Source organism: Halichoerus grypus, chromosome 7 (assembly GCF_964656455.1).
Source record: "Halichoerus grypus chromosome 7, mHalGry1.hap1.1, whole genome shotgun sequence".
Lineage (NCBI taxonomy): Eukaryota > Metazoa > Chordata > Mammalia > Carnivora > Phocidae > Halichoerus > Halichoerus grypus.
Window position 1 is genome coordinate 73,224,658 of NC_135718.1, and position 22,170 is coordinate 73,246,827.

At 45.3% G+C, this 22,170-nt stretch overlaps 1 protein-coding gene across 4 annotated transcripts in view; it reads left to right on the plus strand.

Annotated features, from left to right (window-relative positions):
* Positions 1 to 22,170, plus strand: part of LGALS8 (galectin 8) — a 36,951-nt gene that overhangs the window by 12,488 nt on the left and 2,293 nt on the right. For 3 of the 4 annotated variants that reach the window (XM_036074108.2, XM_078077747.1, XM_078077748.1), the window contains exons 2-9: positions 5,383 to 5,530; positions 14,348 to 14,436; positions 15,368 to 15,578; positions 17,056 to 17,175; positions 17,842 to 17,898; positions 18,645 to 18,671; positions 19,381 to 19,469; positions 20,219 to 20,384. In XM_036074108.2, the coding sequence (XP_035930001.2) occupies positions 5,489 to 5,530; positions 14,348 to 14,436; positions 15,368 to 15,578; positions 17,056 to 17,175; positions 17,842 to 17,898; positions 18,645 to 18,671; positions 19,381 to 19,469; positions 20,219 to 20,384 (801 nt within the window). In that variant the 5' untranslated portion in view covers positions 5,383 to 5,488. Of the gene's footprint in view, positions 1 to 5,382; positions 5,531 to 14,347; positions 14,437 to 15,367; positions 15,579 to 17,055; positions 17,176 to 17,841; positions 17,899 to 18,644; positions 18,672 to 18,797; positions 18,921 to 19,380; positions 19,470 to 20,218; positions 20,385 to 22,170 lie in introns of all 4 variants that reach the window. The other variant, XM_036074104.2, reaches the window with a different exon arrangement.

Below are 22,170 nucleotides of genomic sequence, written 5' to 3' on the forward strand. Positions count from 1 at the left end.
ATTTAGCATTTTTTTATTTCTTTCTCTCAACTGGTCAGCTTGATTACTTTTCATTACTCTGTCCTCCAGGTCACTGATTCATTCTTCTGCTTTGGTACTCTGGTGTTTATTCCATTAGTGTATTTTTTATTTCATTTATTGTGTTGTTCATCTTTGATTGGTTCTTCTTTATCTCTGTTTAGGGTCTCACTGATATCCTCCACTTTTTTCTCAAGTTCGTCCCCATTTTGCTTAGGTCTCTTGCTGTGGTTTTGTCCTGTTCTTTCATTTGGGACATATTCCTCTGTCTCCTCATTTTGTCTAACTCTCTGTGTCTGTTTCTCTGTGATAGGAAAGTCACCTATGTCTCCTGTTCTTGAAATTTGTAGCTTTAAGAGGAGGAGTTCCTGTAGTGTTCTGCAGTGCAGTGTCCCCTGTTCACTGGAAACTGGTGCTTCAGGGGTGTCTGCTGTGTGTGTTGCATGCACACTGCTGTGGTCCTGTGGTGGCTGAGCCACTTTTGACTTCAGTCCACTCATCCTCAGTGGCTCTCTTTGTCTCTTGTGGGCAATGTTTGGTCCTTGTGGTGTTAGTGGGCCAGTCTTGGGCTGCTGTGGGCTTGGGTTGAGTCAGACCAGACATTTGCCAGAGCTGTAGTAGCTCTGAACTTCAGGGTGCTCTGTCTGTGTTGTTCCCTGCGAAGCTTTAGTTGGTGGGTGGCATGTGCAGTCAGAGTAGATGTCTGCCTCCAATCCTCTGCTGGGTCAGCAGTCAGACTGCTGTGTGTGGTTATATTCCCCTCGCCCTGGGGCAGTAGTCATTTGGAGTCGTGCTGGCCCCTGTCAGGGCTGCTTGCACACTGCCAGGCTTGTGGCCCGGATTTGAATGGGCCCCATCCAAGAGTGTATTAGAGGGTGTAGATCAGCAACATGGGGGCTGGGGGGGTGCAGTGGGGCAACAGTGTTAGCAAGGTTTGCACACTGCTGGTTTTCTACAGGAGAGGTCCTGAAGTGAACTGAAGCACGCCTGGCTAAAAGGGGCACATTCCTGAAGCCCAGGGAGTGGGGAGTGATGGAAGCAAGTTAGGTAGTGAAAGTCAACACGGCACTGGTTCCCGCAGGTGGGCTGTGTGTTTATGCTGGGGGGAAGGTAGGGGTGGGAAATGGTGCTGGCCAGTTTCTTTGTTCCTGGAGGAGTACCCCAGTGATCCTGCCCCTTCAGGACATGCTCTGAGATAAGTAAATAAATCTCCCTCCCATGGGCCCCAGGCATTTTTCAAATTGCTGCTTCTATTCTGTATCTCTCTAGGCTGTTCGTTGAGCTCTTTCTTTAAGGGTGAGGACTGAGCTTCTTCTCATCCTCTGGGCTCTTCCACAGCTGGGCCCACTGATTTTTAGAATTCCAGGCTTTAGGTCCCACTGGTTGTACAAACTCACAAAATTCAGCCCCTCTGGCTTTCAAACCCAAATGTTAAGGGGATTCGTCTTCCCCATGCGATCTTCTCAGTGTGATAGTCTGTTTCCCTTCTCCATGCCTGTGGATTCCTCCCTCCCATGGACAGGCTCATAGTTTGTTTAGCTCCTCACTGTGTTTCCACCCTTCCTACCCTCTTCTGTGTGGTCTTTTCTCTACATTTAGTTGTGGAGTTTGTTCTGCCTTCAGGTTGTTTTCTGCTTTTTTACACTGATTATGGGTATTATCTAATTGTATCTGTGGAACAGGGTGGGCTGAGGTTCCTCCTACTCCACCATCTTCCCAGCAATCCTCCACCTTATTGTTTTGGGTTTTTTTTTTGTTGTGTTTTTTGAAATCCACTCAGCCATCCTAAGTCTTTTAATGAGCATTTAGTCCATTTACATTAAATGTAATTACTGATAAGTATGTATGTATTGCCATTTTGTTAATGGTTTTCTGGTTAATTTTGTAGTTCTCTTTTCTTCTCTTGTGATTTTATGACTTTCTTTCATGTGATGTTTGGATTCCTTTCTCTTTTATGTGTGTTTACCTATTATAGGCTTTTAGTTTGTGGTTACCATGAGGTTTATATATAACAACCTATGTATATAGCAGTCTGTTTTAAGTTGGTGGTTGCATAAGTTGGAGCATGTTGTAAAAGCACTACATTTTTACTCTCGTTCTGTGTTTTTTTAATGTCATGTCTTACATTCTTCTATTTTGTGTGTCCCTTGACTGATTATTGTAGATAGAGTTGATTTTACTACTTTTTCTTTTAACCTTCATCCTACCTTTCTCTCTTGATCCACTACCTGTAGTATATGTATGTTTGCCTTTACCAGTGAGATTTTTAAAATATATTTCTTACTTCTAGTCATGGTGTTTTCTGCTTAAAGAAGTCCCTTTAATATTTCTTGTAAAACCAGTTTAGTGGAGAGGAAGTAAGTCCCTTAGCTTTTGCTTTTCTGGGAAACTCTTTACGTCCCCTTCAATTCTGAATGATAATCTTGCTGGGTAAAGTATTCTTGGTTGTAAGTTTTTTCCTTTCAGCACTTTAAATATATTGTGTTTCTCCCTTCTGGCCTGAAAAGTTTTTGCTGAAAAATCAGCTGATAATCTCATGGGGTTCCCTTTTCTTTTTTTTTTTTCCTCTTGCTGCTTTTAAGATTCTCACTTTATTTTTAACCTTTTAATTGTAACATGACTTCATGTGGATTTATCTGGGTTCATTTTTGGGGGGACTCTCTGTGCTTCTTGGACCTGGATGTCTGTTCCCTTCCACAGGTTTGGGAATTTTTCAGCTATTATTTCTTTAAAAAGTTTTTTGCCTCCTCCTCTCTCTCTTCTTTTTCTGGGACCCCTATAATGTGAATGTTAGTACACTTGATGTTTTCCTAGAGGTCCCTTAAACCCTCTTGTACTTAAAATTCTTTTATTTTTTCTTTCTTTTCTTTTCTTTCTTTTTTTTTTTTTTTTTTGCTGTTCATTTTGGATGTCACTACCCTGTCTTCCAGACCTCTGATCCATTTTTCTGTATCTAATCTGCTGTTTATTCCCTCTAGTGTATTTTTCATTTCTGTTATTGTATTCTTCAACAGTGATTGGTACTTTCTTATATTTTCTGTTTGTTGAAGTTCTCAGTGTGTTCACTCATTTCCTCTCCGTAGGTCAGTAAGCGTCTTTTTGACCATTGCTTTGAACTGTTTATTGGGTAGATTGCTTATTTCTGTTTTGTTCTTTTTCTTTTTTTTTTAAATGTTTTATTTATTTATTCATGAGAGTCAGAGAGAGAAAGAGAGGCAGAGGCAGAGGGAGAAGCAGGCTCCCCGCCTAGCAGGGAGCCCGATGCGGGACTCGATCCCAGGACCCTGGGATCATGACCTGAGCCGAAGGCAGACGCTTAACCATCTGAGCCACCCAGGCGCCTGTTTTGTTCTTTTTCTGAAGTTTTGTCTTGTCCTTTTCTGTTTGTTTTCTTTTTGTTTTTGTTGTTGTTTATTCTTTGTTGTTGTTGTTGTTCTTTTGTTAGGAACATATTTTTCTGTTTCCTCATTTTGCCTAAGTCTCCATGTTTCTTTGTATTAGGTAGTTAGCTATGTCTCCTGGTCTTGAAGGAGCAGCTTTATGTAGAAGTGCCGTGGGGCACAGAAACACAACCCCCTTGGCCACCATAGACCGTTGCTGCAGGGCTCTCCCCTGTGTGGGGTGCATGTGCCCTCCTGTTGTGGCAGAGCTTGGACTATAGGTGTGCCAGTGGGAAGCGCTGTCCTCTGGCCCAGCTGGCTGTCACGCCGGCCACAGCTGCTTCAGGTTGTCCGGTTGTCTGCAAGGCCATGCAGAGGCACAAGGTTGTGTGGGGCTCTCAGCAGTGTGCACCCCCTGGCATTAGCAATCTGGAGGGCAGATCCGCATGATGGAATGAGTCAGCAAAAACAGTTGCCACCAGTGTCTGCGTCCCCAGGGAGAGACCCAGCTGTCCCTTGCCTCTCTGAGGAGATGCTCCAAGTTTAATAGGGGGTCTCCTTCACCTGTAGTCTCTGTGCTTTTTGTCTGGTATTTTTGTGCTGGTTTCTGGGTCGAGTGAGTCTGCACACAGGCCCTTTAAGAATGGGTTTTCCTTTCCCTACGGTTCTATAGTTTTATGGGTGATTCCCTGGTGGTTTTGAAAGCCAGCTGTTTTGGGGTCCATCTCATCTGTGCAGGATATAAGGCCTGATGTGAGCTTGAATCGCCCACTCTCTGGGAAAATTTCCATACCTTTGAGATCTGTCTGGACTGCGCAAGACCATGCCTGGGTATGGTTTTTCCATTAGTGAGACTGTATTTCTGCCCCTTCTACCTGTCTCAGTGCTGTGTCTTGTTGTGGAGGTTCTGTTCATCCAGTTCTAGGTCCCCCTTTAAAAGGAGGAATTCCGTATGTAGTTGTAGATTTGTTGTGTCCATGGGAGGAGGTGAGCTCTGAATCTTCCTATGTGGCCATTTTGAACCCTCTTCTCTACTAATGTATACTTTAAGTCACTATTTCCTGCACTGATAATCCAAAATTATCTAGTGTACAAGTACACAATGAAAGGATTGGGGTCACAGCAATTGCACTACTGGGTATTTACCCCAAAGATACAAATGTAGGGATCCGAAGGGGTACGTGCACCCCGATGTTTATAGCAGCAATGTCCACAATAGCCAAACTGTGGAAAGAGCCAAGATGTCCATCGACAGATGAATGGATAAAGAAGATGTGGTATATGTACACAATGGACTACTACACAGCCATCAAAAAAAATGAAATCTTGCCATTTGCAACAACGTGGATGGAACTAGAGGGTATTATGCTAAGCGAAATAAGTCAATCAGAGAAAGACATGTATCATATGATCTCACTGATATGAGGAATTCTTAATCTCAGGAAACAAACTGAGTGTTGCTGGAGTGGTGGGGGGTGGGAGGGATGGGGTGGTATGTGAATTGTGTAAGACTGATGAATCACAGACCTGTACCTCTGAAACAAGTAATACATTATATATTAAGAAAAAGAAGATAGTAGGAAGGGAAAAATGAAGGGGGGGAAATCGGAGGGGGAGATGAACCATGAGAGACTCTGGACCTCTGAGAAACAAACTGAGGGTCCTAGAGGGGAGGGAGGAGGATAGGTTAGCCTGGTGATGGCTATTAAGGAGGGCGCGTATTGAACGGAGCACTGGGTCTTATACGGAAACAATGAATCATGGAACACTACTTCAAAAACTAATGATGATTAGTTACCATGTGACTATGGTGATAAACATAATAAAATAAAATTTAAAAAAAAGAAAGAATTGGGGTCAGATCTTTGATTGTAATAGCATCCTATTGGTAAATATAAGTAAAATAATTTGTAATTTAAATTAAAAACATGATGAAGAAAAATGCATGCTAATTTTTCTTTCCCTCTGTTTTAATTTTACACAGGGCAAGAGCATCAGTTTCAATCTGGGAACCTTTAAATGAAACTTGCTTAAACTCTAGATCATACATAGAAGAGAGGCCTTAATCAACAACAAGGTGGAAAAGAGTGATGTTGTCCTTAACAAACCTGCAGAATATCATCTATAACCCGGTAACTGACTTCTATAAAATCACTTTTTTTCTGTGGCAGGATTTAAAGCAAATCCAACTGGATAGTCATTATCCATTGCTGGGGAGGGGGGATGATTAAATTCAGTAAACGTATGGAAAGTACCCATCCTGTGATAGGGACTGTGGTGGTCGCTGACGGAAAAATAGATACAGCCCTTGGAGCTCAGTCTAGCGGAGGATGAAGTCACAGTGACAATACAGGGTGGTGAGAATGAGTTCTGAGTGGAGAACATGGGGGTACGGTGGAGGGAAGCCAACTTTGGGGGTGCTGGGAAGATAATCACAAGACATAATTTTCAAAGGAAAATGGATTTGTTGCTCTAAAATTTTTTAATTTGCTTTTTTGATTAGACCCTGTTCATGAGAAGTAAATGTCTGTTTTCCCCTCAGCTTTTCCCTCTTTCAAGTACTGCTTCATACTTGAGTGGGGCAAAGGTCAAAAGCTAGGGGCAAGTTGGAGAAAGAGAAGAATTAGGGTCTTTTGGTCCAAAAGCCCCAGTGACTGCAATTGCTAGAACTTTCAGTGTACATCCTGGGAAGTAATGAACTTGTTTTAGTTTTATGTGGCAATAAGAATCTTCAGAAATGTCTGGTTTCCACATATCTGAAGCTGAATCCTGAATTTAGGTCTGAGATAGAGTTGCTGCTTTTTTTGTAACCGCTCGTCCCCCACCCCAGGAGACTCATGGGCAAGAGAGAGAGGGTGCAAGTCCTTGAAGTAGGGCCCTAAGCCAGTCTCATTTGTGTTTGTGGTCCCCTTTTTTTGTTACTTACTTTCTAGTTGTAACTCTTTTTTATCCAGGTTTTGATGTCATTATGCAGAGTGAGGAACAACTACCGCATCAAGCAGATTCCATTTTATTTATTTAGTTATTTTAAAAGATTTTATTTATTTGACAGAGATAGCAAGAGAGGGAACACAAGCAGGGGGAGTGGGAGAGGGAGAAGCAGGCTTCCCGCCGAGCAGGGAGCCCGATGCGGGGCTCGATCCCAGGACCCTGGGATCACGACCTGAGCCGAAGGCAGACGCTTAACCAACTGAGCCACCCAGGCGCCCCAGCAAATTCCATTTTAGAAGAAGTAGGCTTCAATAGTAGGCTTCCTTTAAAAAGGAAGATTGAGTTTGAAGTCAGTGGGACATTCAAAATGATTTTCTGTATCTTACAGTTAAAAACATCTCAAGGTTGGGGACGCCCAGGTGGCTCAGTCGGTTAAGTGTCCGATTCTTGATCTCAGCTCAGGTCTTGATCTCTGGGTCATGAGTTGAAGCCCCACACTGGACTCCACGCTGGGTGTAGAGCCTACTTAAAAAACAACAGCAACAACATCTCAAGGTTGTAGATGGACTTTCTGCAAAGATTAAAAAAAAAAAAAAAAAGGCTGCCCACAAGGGTGCCTGAAGTCCAGCCCTGGCTCCTGCCAGGAGGTGGAAGGGATGGTCAGGTGACGCTCCTCGTTCTGCCCTTCCTGCACAAAGGTGCCTTACCTGAATGTGATTTAGAAAGTAATTTTTTTAGAGTAAAATTGCTGTGCATCTTGATACAAGCATGCTGATGATTCCTGTAATTTCTGCACATTCAGCTACAGGGTCGAAACAAGAGTGCACTGATGTTCATTTCCTGCCGAAGGGCCAGGAGACGTAGTGGTGCTCTAGGGCAGGAATGCAGCCAGGGCCCCCACGTGGCCTCACTGCTGTTCTGAGGATAATTTATGGTGACATCATCTTCCAAAGTAAATACTTTTGGCAAATAGCCTTCTTTTTTTTTTTTTTTTCAGTTTTTCAGTTTTATAGTCCGTTTTCACAAGCAGAAAAGGGTAGAGGTAGAAAGATTGAACTGAATAGCAAAAATGACATTTTGCTGGGGTGCCTGGGTGGCTCAGTCAGATAAGCGTCCTACTCTTGATTTCGGCTCAGGTTGTGATCTCAGGGTCATAAGATCGAGTCCTGAGTCAGGCTCCGTGCTCAGTGGGGAGTCCGCCTGGGATTCTCTCTCTCCCTCTGCCCCCCCTTCTCTCTGTCTCTCAATCTTTCTAAAATAAATAAATCTTTTTAAAAAATGACACCGTGCTCCGTCTTTAAATTTAACTTCTTAAATATTCATAGCACCAAGTGCTCACATTGCTAAGCTCTTCTTCAGTTTTTTGAACTGATCACTAACAAAATAACTGTAATGCAAGAAAATAGTTTTTTAAGTCTAGCTTATACAATATCCTAATCGACTGGCTTAAAATATCTAAGTTATTTGCAGCCTCTGTTTTTTTTCCCCATTGTGTTTTGAACACTGAAAGGACAGCTAGCTGCAAATGGAGAAGAGCTTAAGCAGTGTGGACACTCTTGTGTTTATTGGCTTTTTACTGTAAGCTTTATGAAGCATTATGAAGACACAGAACTACCACCTTTTAATTTTTATTTCTTAATGTTTCGAAAGTTTCCATCCACACTGGCAGCAAATTCTATCCATATTAAGTCTTCTTGGAAAAAAATAAAGTACACTGTGTAACAGTCCTGTGTGCTTTTTCATACCTAATTTATTTCACTAACTGTTGTTGTTTATACAGTTCTTAATATGTGACTGTTAGCTGGTTAAGAAGTTACTTAGCAATGAATCAAATTGGTTAACATTCATTCCACCTGGTGCCAAAACATCTCCAGTCTCCTTGGGAACCTCACTTCCACCTTTATCCTTTTCTCCTTAGTATTCTGAGTACCCCCCCTTCCTGCCGTACCACTTAATCTTAAAACACAAGACAGTAAAATCTTTCTTAACCTCCGAGGTCCTGTCCAGCCTCGTGTCCTTGTTCTGTCTCCTCTTTTTTTTTTTTTTTTTAAGATTTTTTTATTTATTTATTTGAGAGAGAGAGAATGAGAGACAGAGCGTGAGAGGGAGGAGGGTCAGAGGGAGAAGCAGACTCCCTGCCAAGCAGGGAGCCTGATGCGGGACTCGATCCCGGGACTCCAGGATCATGACCCGAGCCGAAGGCAGTCGCCCAACCAACTGAGCCACCCAGGCGCCCCTCTGTCTCCTCTTGCTGACCATCGTCCTGAGAACGCGTCCATTCTGCTGTCTTGGTTCGCTCATGACAGCTCTGCCCTCTGATTTTTTTTTTTACTCTTTCTTAATTTCCTTTTTGTCTTTACTAGTCGTGTCTTTCTCTTCATTTTGTGTCTTTACTGATCACCGTTCGACCTTTTGAGTATGTACACAGCATGTGAGCAGTTCTGGCCTTTTATCTAAGGTTCTTAGATGCCCTTGCTTCAAGACTGAGGAGTTCATATCTAAAGTTACGTCTTCCTCCCCGAATCAGCTTCCCTTTTGCGGGTTTCCATTCCTTTCCGTGTCCTTCTGCTGTTTAACTTTGCCTCCTCCCATGCCGCCAAGCCCCAAATAGTTTGAAGATAATCTGTGTTCCAAATTTAATTTCACTTATGTCAAACCCAGTGGCTTTTGCTTTTTTATTATTATTTTTAAAATCTAAAGATAGTATGTGTAAATCATTTTTAAAAATTCAAACCGTGGGCGCCTGGGTGGCTCAGTTGGTTAAGCGACTGCCTTCAGCTCAGGTCATGATCCTGGAGTGCCGGGATCGAGTCCCGCATCGGGCTCCCTGCTGAACAGGGAGCCTGCTTCTCCCTCTGATCCTCCCCCCTCTCATGCTCTCTCTATCTCATTCTCTCTCTCAAATAAATAAATAAAATCTTTAAAAAAAAAAAAATTCAAACCGTATTTAAGGGTTACATGAACCCATAAATTTTCCTTCTGCCCTGGTACTTGGTTCCCCTCCCTGAAGCCAACCCTATTTACCAGTTTTCTGTAAACCCTTCCCAAGAATACATGTGAATATCCAAGAGTGTGTGTGTTGTGTGTATCACTATTATTGGTCCTGTTTCTTCACACGTGTGTATCACACTACAGACCTCGTTTTATGGTGCTTCCCTCGAAGTGAGGGTCTGTGGCAGCCCCGTGGCAAGCAAGTCTGTCAGCACCATTTTCCCAACAGCATTTGCTCTCTTCACGTCTCTGTCACAATCTGGAAATCCTTGGAACACTGCAAACGTTTTCATTATTATCATATCAGTTACAGTGGTCAGGGATTACAACCTGCTGAAAGCTCAGATGATGGTTGGCATTTTGTAGCAATATTTTTACATTAAAGAAAGTACTTTTTATTCCTTTTAGATATAATGCCACGCACACTTTAATAGACTTCCGTATCATGTACACATAACTTCTTTATGCACTGGGAAACCTCCGAATGTATCTGAACAGCTTTTTTGCGGTCTTCACTTTATGGAAGTGGCCCGGAAGCCCACCCCGCGATATCTCCAAGGTGCCTCCATAGACACTGCTCGGGGTGCTCCTCTCCCCACTGAACACGTTTTGGAGCTCTCAGCACACTTGGGATTTCCTCGCTTATCGTCGAGGCTGCATGACTGGTCCATCGGATGGAGATACCGTCACTTATTCAGCCAGTTCCCATGAAAGGACTGTTTCCTTTTGTGATGGGACCCAGGGCTGTGGGCTACAGCCTGGTATGCACATCCTTATGCATGTGTGCCCGAATTTTATAGGGTCAGTCTGTAAAAGTGGAATCACTGGGTCAAAGAGCATGATAGCTACTTCATTATCTTTTTTTAAATCTTCCTTATTTTTCCATGTTAAGGATTTTGACAGTCTTCCCATATTGAGACTGACCTCCTGGAGATGTCCAGCTGACCGATCCTTCTCTCCTTTCTCTCCCCATCCCCCCGAATCGAGGTCCCCCCCACACACACCCAGGTGTGATGATTCACCGGCACATAGTCCTCCTCACGGCTGTGGTTTATTACAGTGAAACGATAAAGAGCAACGTCACTAAGGGAAAGGCACCCGGGGCAAAGTCCAGGGGAATCCAGGTGCCAGGTTCCACGGGTCGTCCCCCGGTGGACTCCCCCAGGACGTACTGAAATCCCCCAGCAGCAAGCTGTGACCGTGCGTGCGAAATGCGGCCCACCAGGGAAGCCCCCCAGACTCCCTGCCCAGGGATTCGCTTGGGAGCTGGGCACGTGGACTGCACTGCCTAACACGGACCGCAATGCCGGAATCCCGGGAGGAAAGCGGGGTTTAGCTTACGCCACATGGCTTGCACAGTTTAGGTACAGGAGACCACCCTTGGCTGTCTGGGTGGTGGGTGCTCTCCCCAGATCCAAGTTCCTAGACCCCAGCCAAGGGCCAGCCTCGTCAGGAGGCCTTGCAGGGCTAGCAGTCCCGATTGCTTTGTTAACTCTGTCCTGCATACTCCCACATTTTCCAAACCATTTTACAACCTTTGCCCCTGCCTTGTCCTTTCTCTCAGCTTATCTACTTTGATCCCTTTAATAATCTTCTCTGACTGGGAGCATGAGTCCTGGCCACTCAGTCACCATGTGGCCCTGGATCCCCCATTCCTTTCGGTGTATGTTCTCCCAACCCATCACACAAGACGTGTTCAAAACTAAACTCCTCTTCCTCCTGAAATCTGTTTCCTCCCCGGTTTTACCATTTTAGACGGTGGCCCCTAGAGATCGTTTCCTTTGAAGTGGTCTTGCGTCTGTCTCTTCCTCCCCGAGTCCCCCAGGGTCTACCACCATCGCCGGGCTTGTGTCCTTGTCTCCGGCTCCCAGCGAATCCGCTGTGCTCCAGCATTCTGTACCCCGCTGGACTGTTGCCCCCAAGCCCCGCTTTCATGATCTCATTGTACACTCTCCCCCTCCGTCTTGAACTGCCCCCTTCCTGCTCACTGTCTGCCGGATCTGTTTTGGCTTTTCCTGCCTCTCTGCTTTTGTAAACGGACATCTCTACCAGAACGGGCTTGCCCCTCCCAACCGCCCAGCTCACACCACGCTCATTATCAATGTTCTTTGGGCAACTTGGAATTCTTTATACACTTTTCTGAAGCACTGATCTGGTGCCCTGTATTTGAAGATGTTGAACTTACGGTCTGTAGTTGGAAGCACAGAGGCCAGTCCTAAGCAGAAAAGGAATTTATTCAGTGATACTCAGTAGTTCTCAGAATCTGTAGCAGGACTGAAGAACCACACTTGGCAACTACAGAATCACAGATGATACCTAGAGTCATGCTGAACGACTCTTCCCACCAAGAGGGTCCCTTTGCACCGGCAACCCCACCCGGGCCAGCCCTGCCTCCGACCCCGGGGACAGCTGCTGCCCGCCGGCAGAGCCACCACTCAGTGATCCCGGCTTCTTGTCGCTGGTTCTAACTTCCTGTCTGGAAGGTCTGGGGGGCCTGAGTGACCGAGTTTCATCCTATGCCCTTGCCCTTCCCTGCAGTTGAGATGAGGCTGAGTGAGGATCTTCCAGATACGGGAGAAGATTGTGATTCTGAACAGCCCGAGTATCCCATTTCCACGGGGATCTGACTTCTTCCCGGCTGCATTACAGGCCCCTCCCAGACAGGACTCGCATACTTCTTTTAGCTGCAGAGTCCGCCAAGGAGAGACCTTTGTGGGTAGGAGACGTTGCAGAAGTAATCCTAAAACAGGCAGAGCACTGTGAGTCAGCTAGGATGTTCCGGCAGGTAACACTAAACCCAAGTATGGCTTAAACTTACAGTGTTGTCTCCAGTGTGATCAGAGCTGTGCTTTAATTTTTTTTACATAAATTATTCATGAAACATCAAAGCTTGACATTTACCTACAAAACAGCGTCCTCCTCCCTTTTCACTGGAGTGGATACTCATGAGTTCAAGGAGTGGGCTGCAGGGCATTTCATGTCACTCACATGATCCAAATCACTTGAGTATGACTGATACCATGGAGGGAACTTTCCTAAGTAGAAGTGTTAATCCAGACAACTAAAAGAGCAAATGGCGAAAACGTTCAGCACTGTTGTTTCTAGACTGGAACAACTTATTAACAATTGTGAAGAACTTATTGGCAGTGATGGGTAGATTATTGGGTCTCAGAAAGCTCTTTCCAACCCTAAAGTTAAATATATAATAAAAACTTGTGGTTGTAAAAATATAAATGCTTATTGTAGAGATCTGGAAAATATAAAAATACATGAAGAAAATTAAGATCCCATTCCTCAAGAAAACTATTATTAACATTTTTGGTTTATTTCATTACAGTGTTTCCTTTTTTTAATGTTTAGCATTAACTTAGGTAAGATCATACTGTGTATAGTTCTGCAGACTCTTTTCTCACTAATATTTTTATCCCTAACATTTTTGCATCATTAAATATTCCGCATAAATATAATTGGAATGTATATAAAATTTGAAGTTATGAAGACTGTTCAGTCGATTAAGAGATTTACCCTGCGGAGGGTCCTGCTAGCTGTTCCTGGAATCGGCTATGGCCCAGAAGATCAGTGTGGATGTGTAATTCCTTCCATATCCTCTCCACACAGCACCCAGCTGCTTTGGCATGGGGCTGTCGCCACCCTCTGACGTGTGCTGTGGTGTTTTCTGGTGGGATGGACTCTGCTCCTCCCACCCACCATGCTCTCAGCAGCTGTCTTGACACCAGGGGACAGCGGGCTTCCATCTTTTTCTGCTGTTCTTGGTCATCGCTTGGCTCACTGGTTAAGGCAGCAAGACGTGTCGTTGAGCCGCTACTCAGCTGCCACTTGTCTGCGTATGTGCGGTTTGCTAGAACCCAGTTTCTGGGCTGGTGAGAACTCACTCCTTCACCGTGCAACCACTGACCGGCTCCTGACCTCAGCTGTGGGCGTGTAAAGGTGCCGACCTAGGCCTGCTCTGTGCAGCTTACAATCTAGGTGGTGTCTCATGTGCTGTGAGGGGCCCTCGGAGAGGGGCGGTGTCCCTTGGCCCACGGAGTCTGAAAAAGGCTCCATGGAGGAGATGGTGCTTGTGCTAAGATTTTCAGCTTAGGAACAACCAACCTACAACTACTTTTATATGCCCTCTCATTTTAGGTCTTATTTCTTGACAATCAGAGCTACCTTGGATAGATTTTAGCATTTATGTCCTAACGGGTGAGCCTGGTGTAAAGCATGATGGTGTCTGGCCTGCCTGGCTTGCTCAGATGCCCCCGAGTGAAAGGGACAATGGTTGTGATGCAGGAGGTGCAGCCAGTGGGTGGGGAGGATGGTGGAGTCACCTCTGGGGAAGTGACAAGATCTGACAGTGTGTCCAGCCCCGGACAAAAAGGCTGGGTTCCAGGTGATGAGGGGGGCAGGCTGAGACCTGGATACTGTGTTGGAACCTAAGCCTGCAGACTGGACCAGGCCAGGCCAGGTGGGTGCTGTCTCGAGAGACCACAGGCACCCAGAGTCATCCCTGAGATCACGCGGTTCTGATTCCCAGCAAGGGTCTGCAAGCCTGGGCTGTGGTCTGGAAGCCTGGCAGGGAAGATGAGACACTCGGATCCCAGGTGTGGAGGAGGGGCTATGTTCGGAGCCCCCTCCACAGGCGGTGAGCCAGTGTCACTGCCCACGTCAACACAGGCTCGGGGCCTCGCATGCTCTCGGTCCCCGTGTTGGGATCAGCCGTGGAACTTTAGGGGAGAGAGGGGGGGAGGAGGACAGGACTTCCAGCAAGTTCTTTTTCCTATTATCAGAATTATTCTGTTAAGTAGACGTTTTATTTCACAAAACCCCCAGCCAAATAAAAAAGTCTGTGAACTTTCAGCTATGTCTCTCTGTAAAGAACTCAAAAGAGGTTTCAGATACTGTCACTATCCTCTTTGAACAGTGACTTGGAAAAATGCTAGATTCCGAGATTTACATGCAGCCTTTCAAAATGTAGTCTTTCTGTTTTATGTAAACATCCACTTGTTAAAATTATTTTTTCCTAGGTACTCCCCTATGTTGGGACCATTCCTGGGCAGTTGGAGCCTGGAACTTTGATTGTAATACGTGGGCATGTTCCCTGTGATTCGGACAGGTAAAGCCATCATGTTAGATGAAACAGGAACACGACTGAACTGTCTTTTTGTGGGGAGACCGTTTTGGTACTTTGAGGCCTGGTTTTGCTTTCATCAGCAGCCCCGGCGCAGGTACCAAGGAGATGGGAGTAAATGACTGAAATAAAGGTCACTTCGGTGTTTAATTACAGTGAGTCTGGTTTGAATATAAAGGATTAGAGATCTGGTTCATGATGGGAATTGTGGTCAGACCTCAGGGACAAGGTCTGGTTACAGCATAACGTTCCCACAGCATCGCTTAAGATCCGTTCTGGGCGAGTTGTCTGATGCTTGCTTTGGGTACAAACTGTGGACGAGGCTGAGTTCGAGCTGGGCCAGCTCTGTGTGGCTGATGCCTGGATAACAGCGGTGGAAGTCAAGTCTGAAGAAGACATCCCACATGTTTCCAGGCAACTCCATAGAACCTGGAGAAGCAGGCCTCTCCCGGCTCACGGTTCTGCTGTCCCTAGGGTGAGGTCCTCTTCCTCAGGGCTCGTGGCAGCTAGAAATCCAGCCCTCACACCATGTTTTGGGTGGCTGGGTGGGTGCCTGTGGGGTTTGGGCGGGGGGGGGTGGGGGTGGACAAAAGGAGGCAAATGCTGGCTGACTTCGGGCCATTCCCAGGAGCCTTCCCTGAACACTTCCACCTCGGCAGAGTCTCCAGGACACCTGCCTGCCAGGGAGGCTGGAAAATGTGGGCTCTTACTCTGCAAAGACGGGGCCCCAGCCACAGCTCAGGGCTCTGCACTGAGGAGGGAAAGGAAGATTCTGTAAGAAGGTATTTAGGCCACGTGGGTGAAGGAACAGAGGATCAGTCATGGGTCGCTGAGGCTGGAGTTTCGTGCTTGCTGGGCCTTCCCCCGCAGCCTCCTTCCAAGTGCCCATGCAGCCCCTCGCTCCTTGCTCTCGCAGGTTCCAGGTGGATCTGCAGTGCGGGAGCAGCGTGAAGCCACGCGCCGACGTGGCCTTTCATTTCAACCCGCGTTTCAAGTGGTCCGACTGCATCGTATGCAATACTCTGAAAAATGAAAAATGGGGATGGGAAGAGATCACCTACGACGTGCCTTTCAAAAAAGAAAAATCTTTTGAAATTGTGATGATGGTGTTGAAAGACAAATTCCAGGTAGGTTTTGGAGAATGTAGGTGGCATCCTCATTAATGGCCATAAGTGCCCAGGGCAGCTCTGCACCCCTCTATTGTTTCAGTTCAGAGAAAAAAGAGTGGCTTTATCATTTTGCTCAAAAGTAGGGGCCGGGGGGGTACCTAAATGGGAGGTGGGGCACACATCTGTCTGCCCTGCTGTTTCATCCGGAATATGGGTCCAGGGCAGCCTACCTTTTTATTAGATCCTGTTTCTAGCGTGGCTGAGCTTAGATCTGAATTGGCACAGCATCGTATAAATATGGGATAGTCAACTGTGGTCACCGTGACCCAAAGTGTGGGGGCATCCGGAACTAACAGATGGATAGAGAATCGAAGTTAAGTCCTGCCACAAGTTCTTTAGGATCATGAGATTTTAGATGCAGAGGAGGTCCTAGAAGTCCTACGTGTAGTAAATCTCACTGCTGGCTTCAAGCAGTAAATACCCTGCACGTACTAGCGCATACGTGTGAGGTAGCAGGTGGCCCCAGAGGCTTTGGATGGGGCGCACTTGCCCTCGAGCCCTGTGGAGCCTCGAGCCTCCCAGACTAGAGATCCGTTCGGCTTACAGTGAAGATTTCCTCTCTGGTGCAGGTCCCTTCTGTCCTTTGGGATATGCTCCCACCAACACACTTGCCCTGACTCTCCCGAACTCCAATCGTCCCTCCCCTCCCTGGCGCTCTGAGCACCTGTATCTGCAGCATTCTTTAAAACGCTCGGTCCTGTACTGTGGTGTCTTTTCCTGTTTATTTTACCCGCCAGTGGGATTTTAAGCTCCTTGAGGTCGGAGACCGGTTTGCATCCGGCCCGTGTTTTCCCGACATCCCCTAGCTGGGAGGGAGGGACAGGGAGCCGAGCGGAGTGGACACCTGCCAGCAGGCCGTGTGCTGCCCGACTCTCGAGTGACTTTATGGTCTCCTCACAACAGCAGCCCGTTCTTTGAGGGAGAGCCTTTTCCTGCTTACACTAGGAATCGCAGCTGAATTGGGTAGCTTGCCCATGTCCCTTCATTCAGCAGATTCAACAAATATTTACTGAACACCTGCCGTGTGCAGGGTGGTCTTCCTTAGAGTGTGGTCCTCAAGGAGAGCGGGTGGGGTGGCAAGCTTGCAGGGCAGATCGCCAGCCGGGGTGTTCACAGGCCTAGGGCATCGGGGGACTCATGTATATGCACAGGGGCACACATGCGTATGCACATATACTTATGAACGCATAATCTGTCAGCGGGGTGGGGGGGTTCCATGGTGGTTTCTCAAAGGAAGTTAAGAAACACTGCTAGTATTATGGATGCTTTCAGTTTGGTCAGACATGTAATGTGCAGACCTGTGGGCAAAGATATAATTAAACCCAAGTAAACACTATTTAAATTTGGCTTAAATTTGGATACATTAGTAAACGTATTAATTGTTTTTTTGTTTTGTTTTTCCGGGGGTGCTGGGCTGTCTTCTGTATCCATTTAGGTGGCTGTAAATGGGAAACATATACTGCTCTATGCCCACAGGATTAGCCCAGGGAAAATAGACACTCTGGGCATTTACGGCAAAGTGAATGTCCACTCAATTGGTTATAGCTTCAGCTCGGTGAGTACCCTTCCATAGCCTGGGGTCTTCTTCGGTGATGTCTTCTGATGAAACGGTAGGAAGTATCTTTAACGTTTTCTATTAAGATAAAAATACTGTAAATGTTTCCATCATTAGTGTATTAATTTCTTGGAAGTAAATCTTTCAGACTGGTAGTGTGCTGTGTACTGGCCAGGGCTTTAATGTCTATAGGAGCTCAAATCTAATATGGTTTTAACAACGACAACAAAAACAAAACCCAAAACAGTAACTACAAAAAACAAAAACCCTTTTTAACAGGGACTAATTCCTTGACATAGGAGTACAGGGGAGGATTTCTCAAAAATCAATTCCTAGAAGTAGAAAGTCTGAGTCAAAGGGTATGTGCAGTTTAAGTTACAACTGATACTAGTTGGAGGGCTGGTGAGCTCACCCTCCAAAGACTTCCAGCAATGAAGTCTCGGCAGCCATGCCCGCTCACTCACATTCTTCTCGATGCTCGTTCTTAGTCTCTGTAACGCTTGCCAGTTTCATAGGGGAAAGGACCCTAATGTGAAGTACATTTTTGGATTATAATTTTCAAGCATATTTTCATGTTTAGTATTATTTATAATTCTTTCTTTTTGATGTGTCAGGGAGGTTGTATTTAGAATTCTGATGGATGTTAAAAATTAATCTTATCTCCAGGATTTCAGAAGTACCCAAGCACCTACTCTGGAACTGACAGAGATAAGTAAAGAAAATGTAAATATTAAATCTTTTCATGAACTACCAGTTTAAAAATGTTCTTTTAGTTTCCATGTAAATCAGGTGGCAGGCAAGTTGAGTTTTTTAAAATTATGTTTTTAATGTGAAAAAATATTTTTAATTATTAATAGGCTGGAAGTAAGCATTTGAAAATTAAGGCATTTCCTTCTGTCCCAGGCACTGTACGTTTTGCAGATGCTAGAGCTCTCAGTGTATCTGCCCACTACCCACCATTCTTACGTAAAAAAAAACAACAACAAAAAAACCCCTCTCACTCTTTAACTGTTGAAGAGAACTGTCACATGGTATTTATAAATACCAAACACAGTGCCTTGGCACATGAACTTCCACATATATCTTCTCCCCGGTAGGAAGAAGTACAGTCTAAACACTGAGTCTCTGTTATTCATGGAGAAAGTGATACCTTAATGATCTTGGAACATGTGACCTAATAGATGGAATATAGTATCTCAGCATTTTGGGAGCACCTTGGAAAGAACAAGTAAAACATGTCTGAAGTTCACGTGTAGTCCTACGAAAAATTAATTTATGCTGGAGGATACAGGCTTCAGCTGACCAGACCATGAGACTATCCCCAGCCTGAGCAGCCCATCACCAGTCCGCACCACCCCGTCAGGAAGCACAGGCTCTGGCTGTTATAACCAATAAGATCTGACTGCTCATGTTATAAAACGTAATTTTTCCCTTTCAAATGTTTTCACTTTGACTTTCTCTTCCAATAGGTACTGAAGTCCGACACACCACATTTTGTAAGTATTTTTGCCTAGGTTATAACATGGAATGTTTTATAAAATAACCCAGGACATGAATAGTTTAAACCTTAGAAGATAGCTTCATTCCTTCCCTACCTTACTGCAGAACTCTTTCCCCAACAGCCTAGTAATAGAGGAGACATTTCTAAAATCGTACCCAGAACTGTGTACACCAAGAGCAAAGGTTCGACTGCCAATCACACTTTGACTTGCGCCAAAATACTACCTACCAGCTGTTTGTCGAAGGTTTGAAGAGCCAAAAATTTTCTTAATTCTGTATAACCAATTAAGTTTTAATTAGCTGGTAATGTGTAACTTCTACCCTCAGTAGAAGCCCAAAGCAGCCACTCTGCCTTTCTGTGCTGACCCCGGAGAGAGAAGAGTCAGCTGGGCATCGAGGCTCTAGGCTGAGTCTTTCTGTAAGCCTCCCCCCGGGGCTCCTTCCCCTCAGGCTGAATGTGGAGCACGGCTGCAGACTCCAAGTGTAGGCAACTTTCTCGGAGTGTGTTTCACTCAGGCCCCACTTCACGTGCATTCATGTCCTCCTCTGAAACGCTTTCCTTGAGTGTTCGCTGTGAGCTAGGCGGTGCTGACCGCTGGGGCTCACAGGGGCAAGGCCTTTAAACATTGCCCCGTGTCTTTGGACAGTCTTCTCATGAGGTCACTTTCTGCAGGCTTCCTAGTGCTGACTGTGGTTTCTCCTCAGACTCTGCCATTCACTGCGAGGTTGAACTCCTCCATGGGCCCTGGACGAACCGTCTTCATTAAAGGAGAAGTGAATAAAACTGCCAAAGGGTCAGTACCACTGTGACCAGGACTAGTGCGAGTACTTTGCCCGCACATCTCCTACTGCCTTATAGCCCTACCAGTCTTGTGACCGGGGAGCAGGAGTAGTGTCCTGATCCTCACCGGAAAGGTGAGACTGTCAAAGCCACGGGAGGTCAGGCTGCCAACAAGACTGCTAACAACTAGCTGGTGGCAGAATCAGGACTAAAGGCCAATGTTTTGAGGCAGGCTTTTTGTGGCCAGACAAGAGGGTGGCGTTTTTGTCTGGGAAGCCCACCTGTGCCTTGTAGAACTCCAGGGCAGCCAGGAGGTCATGTGACTTGTAGAACTTCTGCTTAAGAACCTTTTCTAGAGACGTTCAGACTTCTGAAAGCTTGAAATTATCTATTTCCTAGAAAGCAATCACTTTCAAGAACAGTTGTAAATATTAAAAGAGAATAGTACTTGAGAGGACCGCATCCTCCTGCAGCCTGAAGCAAGCATTTAGGTTACTTGCTCTAACCCTTCAGTTGCTTCCCACCCAGATCTGAGGCCTCAACTCTGATGTTCAAGTTTTTTAGATTTTTATTTTGCAAAGAGCATATTTACATCAGTGGAATGCTAACTCCGAATTTAAAATTTTACCTTCATCTGCATTCCTGTATCTGTGTGCACGTGTTTTGTGTAGTGGTGATATGAGAGCTCAGTTCTGATTGTTAAAATTGCAGAAACCACACTGCTGTCTTCAACTTGGTTTTGTTTTTTTCTTCTCTCAAAAGCTTTAATGTTAACCTAGTATCAGGAAAATCAAAGGATATTGCTCTTCACTTGAACCCACGCCTGAATATTAAAGCATTTGTAAGAAATTCTTTTCTTCACGAGTCCTGGGGAGAAGAAGAGAGAAATATTACCTGTTTCCCATTTAGTCCTGGGATGTACTTTGAGGTAAGATTTTCTTACGGGACACGACAAAGAATCCTGGGAGGAGGGGTAGGATAAATGGACTTTTTAAATCAAGTCCTAGCTTAGTATGTGGAAATTGCACCTGGCTTTTATTTGAAGAGGGTCTGCGTTATAAAAGGGGCGTTCAAAATACAATCAGTATTTTGATTGGCATAAGTGGCACAGCCAGTAGAATACCACCTGGTTTGCTTGGAATTATTACTGTGTGGCCCCATATTAGTTCATAGGAATTTTAACCGGAACCTTGCCTCAGGACAGAGAAAGAGGTTTAGGGTATTACCTAAGTGAACAGAAGGACACAGGAACCATAAAATTGTTTGCTCTGTCACCTGCCATCTTGGTTATATATAGCTTTAGGTGGCAGTCCTTTCTTCCAGGTTAGTCCTATTTGTATATTATTCAAGGGAAGAGATGTTTAGACCCTTACTAAGACATATGGTCCTGAGTCCCCCAAATGTGTGAATATTATGGTCGCACAACCTTTCCCAAAATGTGTTTCTGGATGCTGAGCAGATAATAATCTTGACGTGGATGCTGAGTGGTTGGCTAGGTTCACTCACCAGCTTAGGTGAAGCACTGCCTTACGTGGTCATTCAGCATCACTGATTTAAGTCATGCTTCTACGTTCTCCAAACTGTCACATACTCTAGACTATTAAGTTGAGTTCTTAAGGACTCATTAAAACTAGCTGTTAAAGGCCGGAACGTCAAGGCTGAATAGAAGATGGCAATCAGACATTCATATGTATTCGTAAGTTCCCGGTATGTGGAGCAACAGATGTGCCCTAATCGTAGGAGGTTCCCTGGAAGGTGTGGAGATTGGTTTGGAATTCAGAAGGATGTAGGAGAGTGAAGTTAAAGGTGGGTTTTCCAGATTGAGGGGATGATTTGAGGTGGGGAGTGCAGCACAGGGGTTTCCTGGCTCAGCAGGAGTCCAGGTATAAAAGATGACTGGGGGCTCACTGGCAGGAGACAGAGGTGACTGCTCCAGAAGGAAGTGGACCCTTGGGGCTGGTGACAGGAAACCAGTGACATAACTTGTTCTTTGAATCAACCCCAAGTTTGGTTCTGTATTAAAATGGAAAAGGACAGAATTCTTTTAAATAATCATTTTTTCCTTTTGTTAGTTTTCTACCTTAGGAACAGTAATTACCCTCATGTTGGACCACTGTTTTTAATTTTCTGTAGTGATTGGTTTTTCTCTGCTTCAGACTCCTGCCTTTTTAATATGCTTTCATTGAGATTCTGGGACTATTCCATTATGCCATTAGCTTGACTTTAACCAGTATCTTCTGTTCCTTATTGTTTCAGATTCATTTATTCGGCTGCCACAGTCTTTTAAAAAATATCTTTCAGTTTTGTAATTTCTTTTATCATCAAATCAGGTTGTTATGAGCTGTTCTAGAACATCAGATGGTTGTGAGGGATTTTGTTGTTCCATGTTTTCTTATAGATTGTGGGTCTTTTGCACGTTTTGTACTTGTTCGGCGGTAGTGTGTTCCCCGGGCCGCAGGCGGTTCCCTTCCATCTGTAAGGCAGTGGTGCCGCGCTTGCGCTGGTACGATGCGGGGGACCGATGGACTCTTCCCACTACGCCCATCTACTGCCCCTTCTGGGCACGAGGCTGTATTTTGTGTTCTCTTGAGATTTCGTTAAAGGTACCTCACCGAGGGTCCCTTCCACCTGGTAGAAACTGGGATTTCCACCACTGTTGTGAGGATGACAGAATCCCAGGTTATGGATATTTTCCCCAATTCTCTATGTGGCTC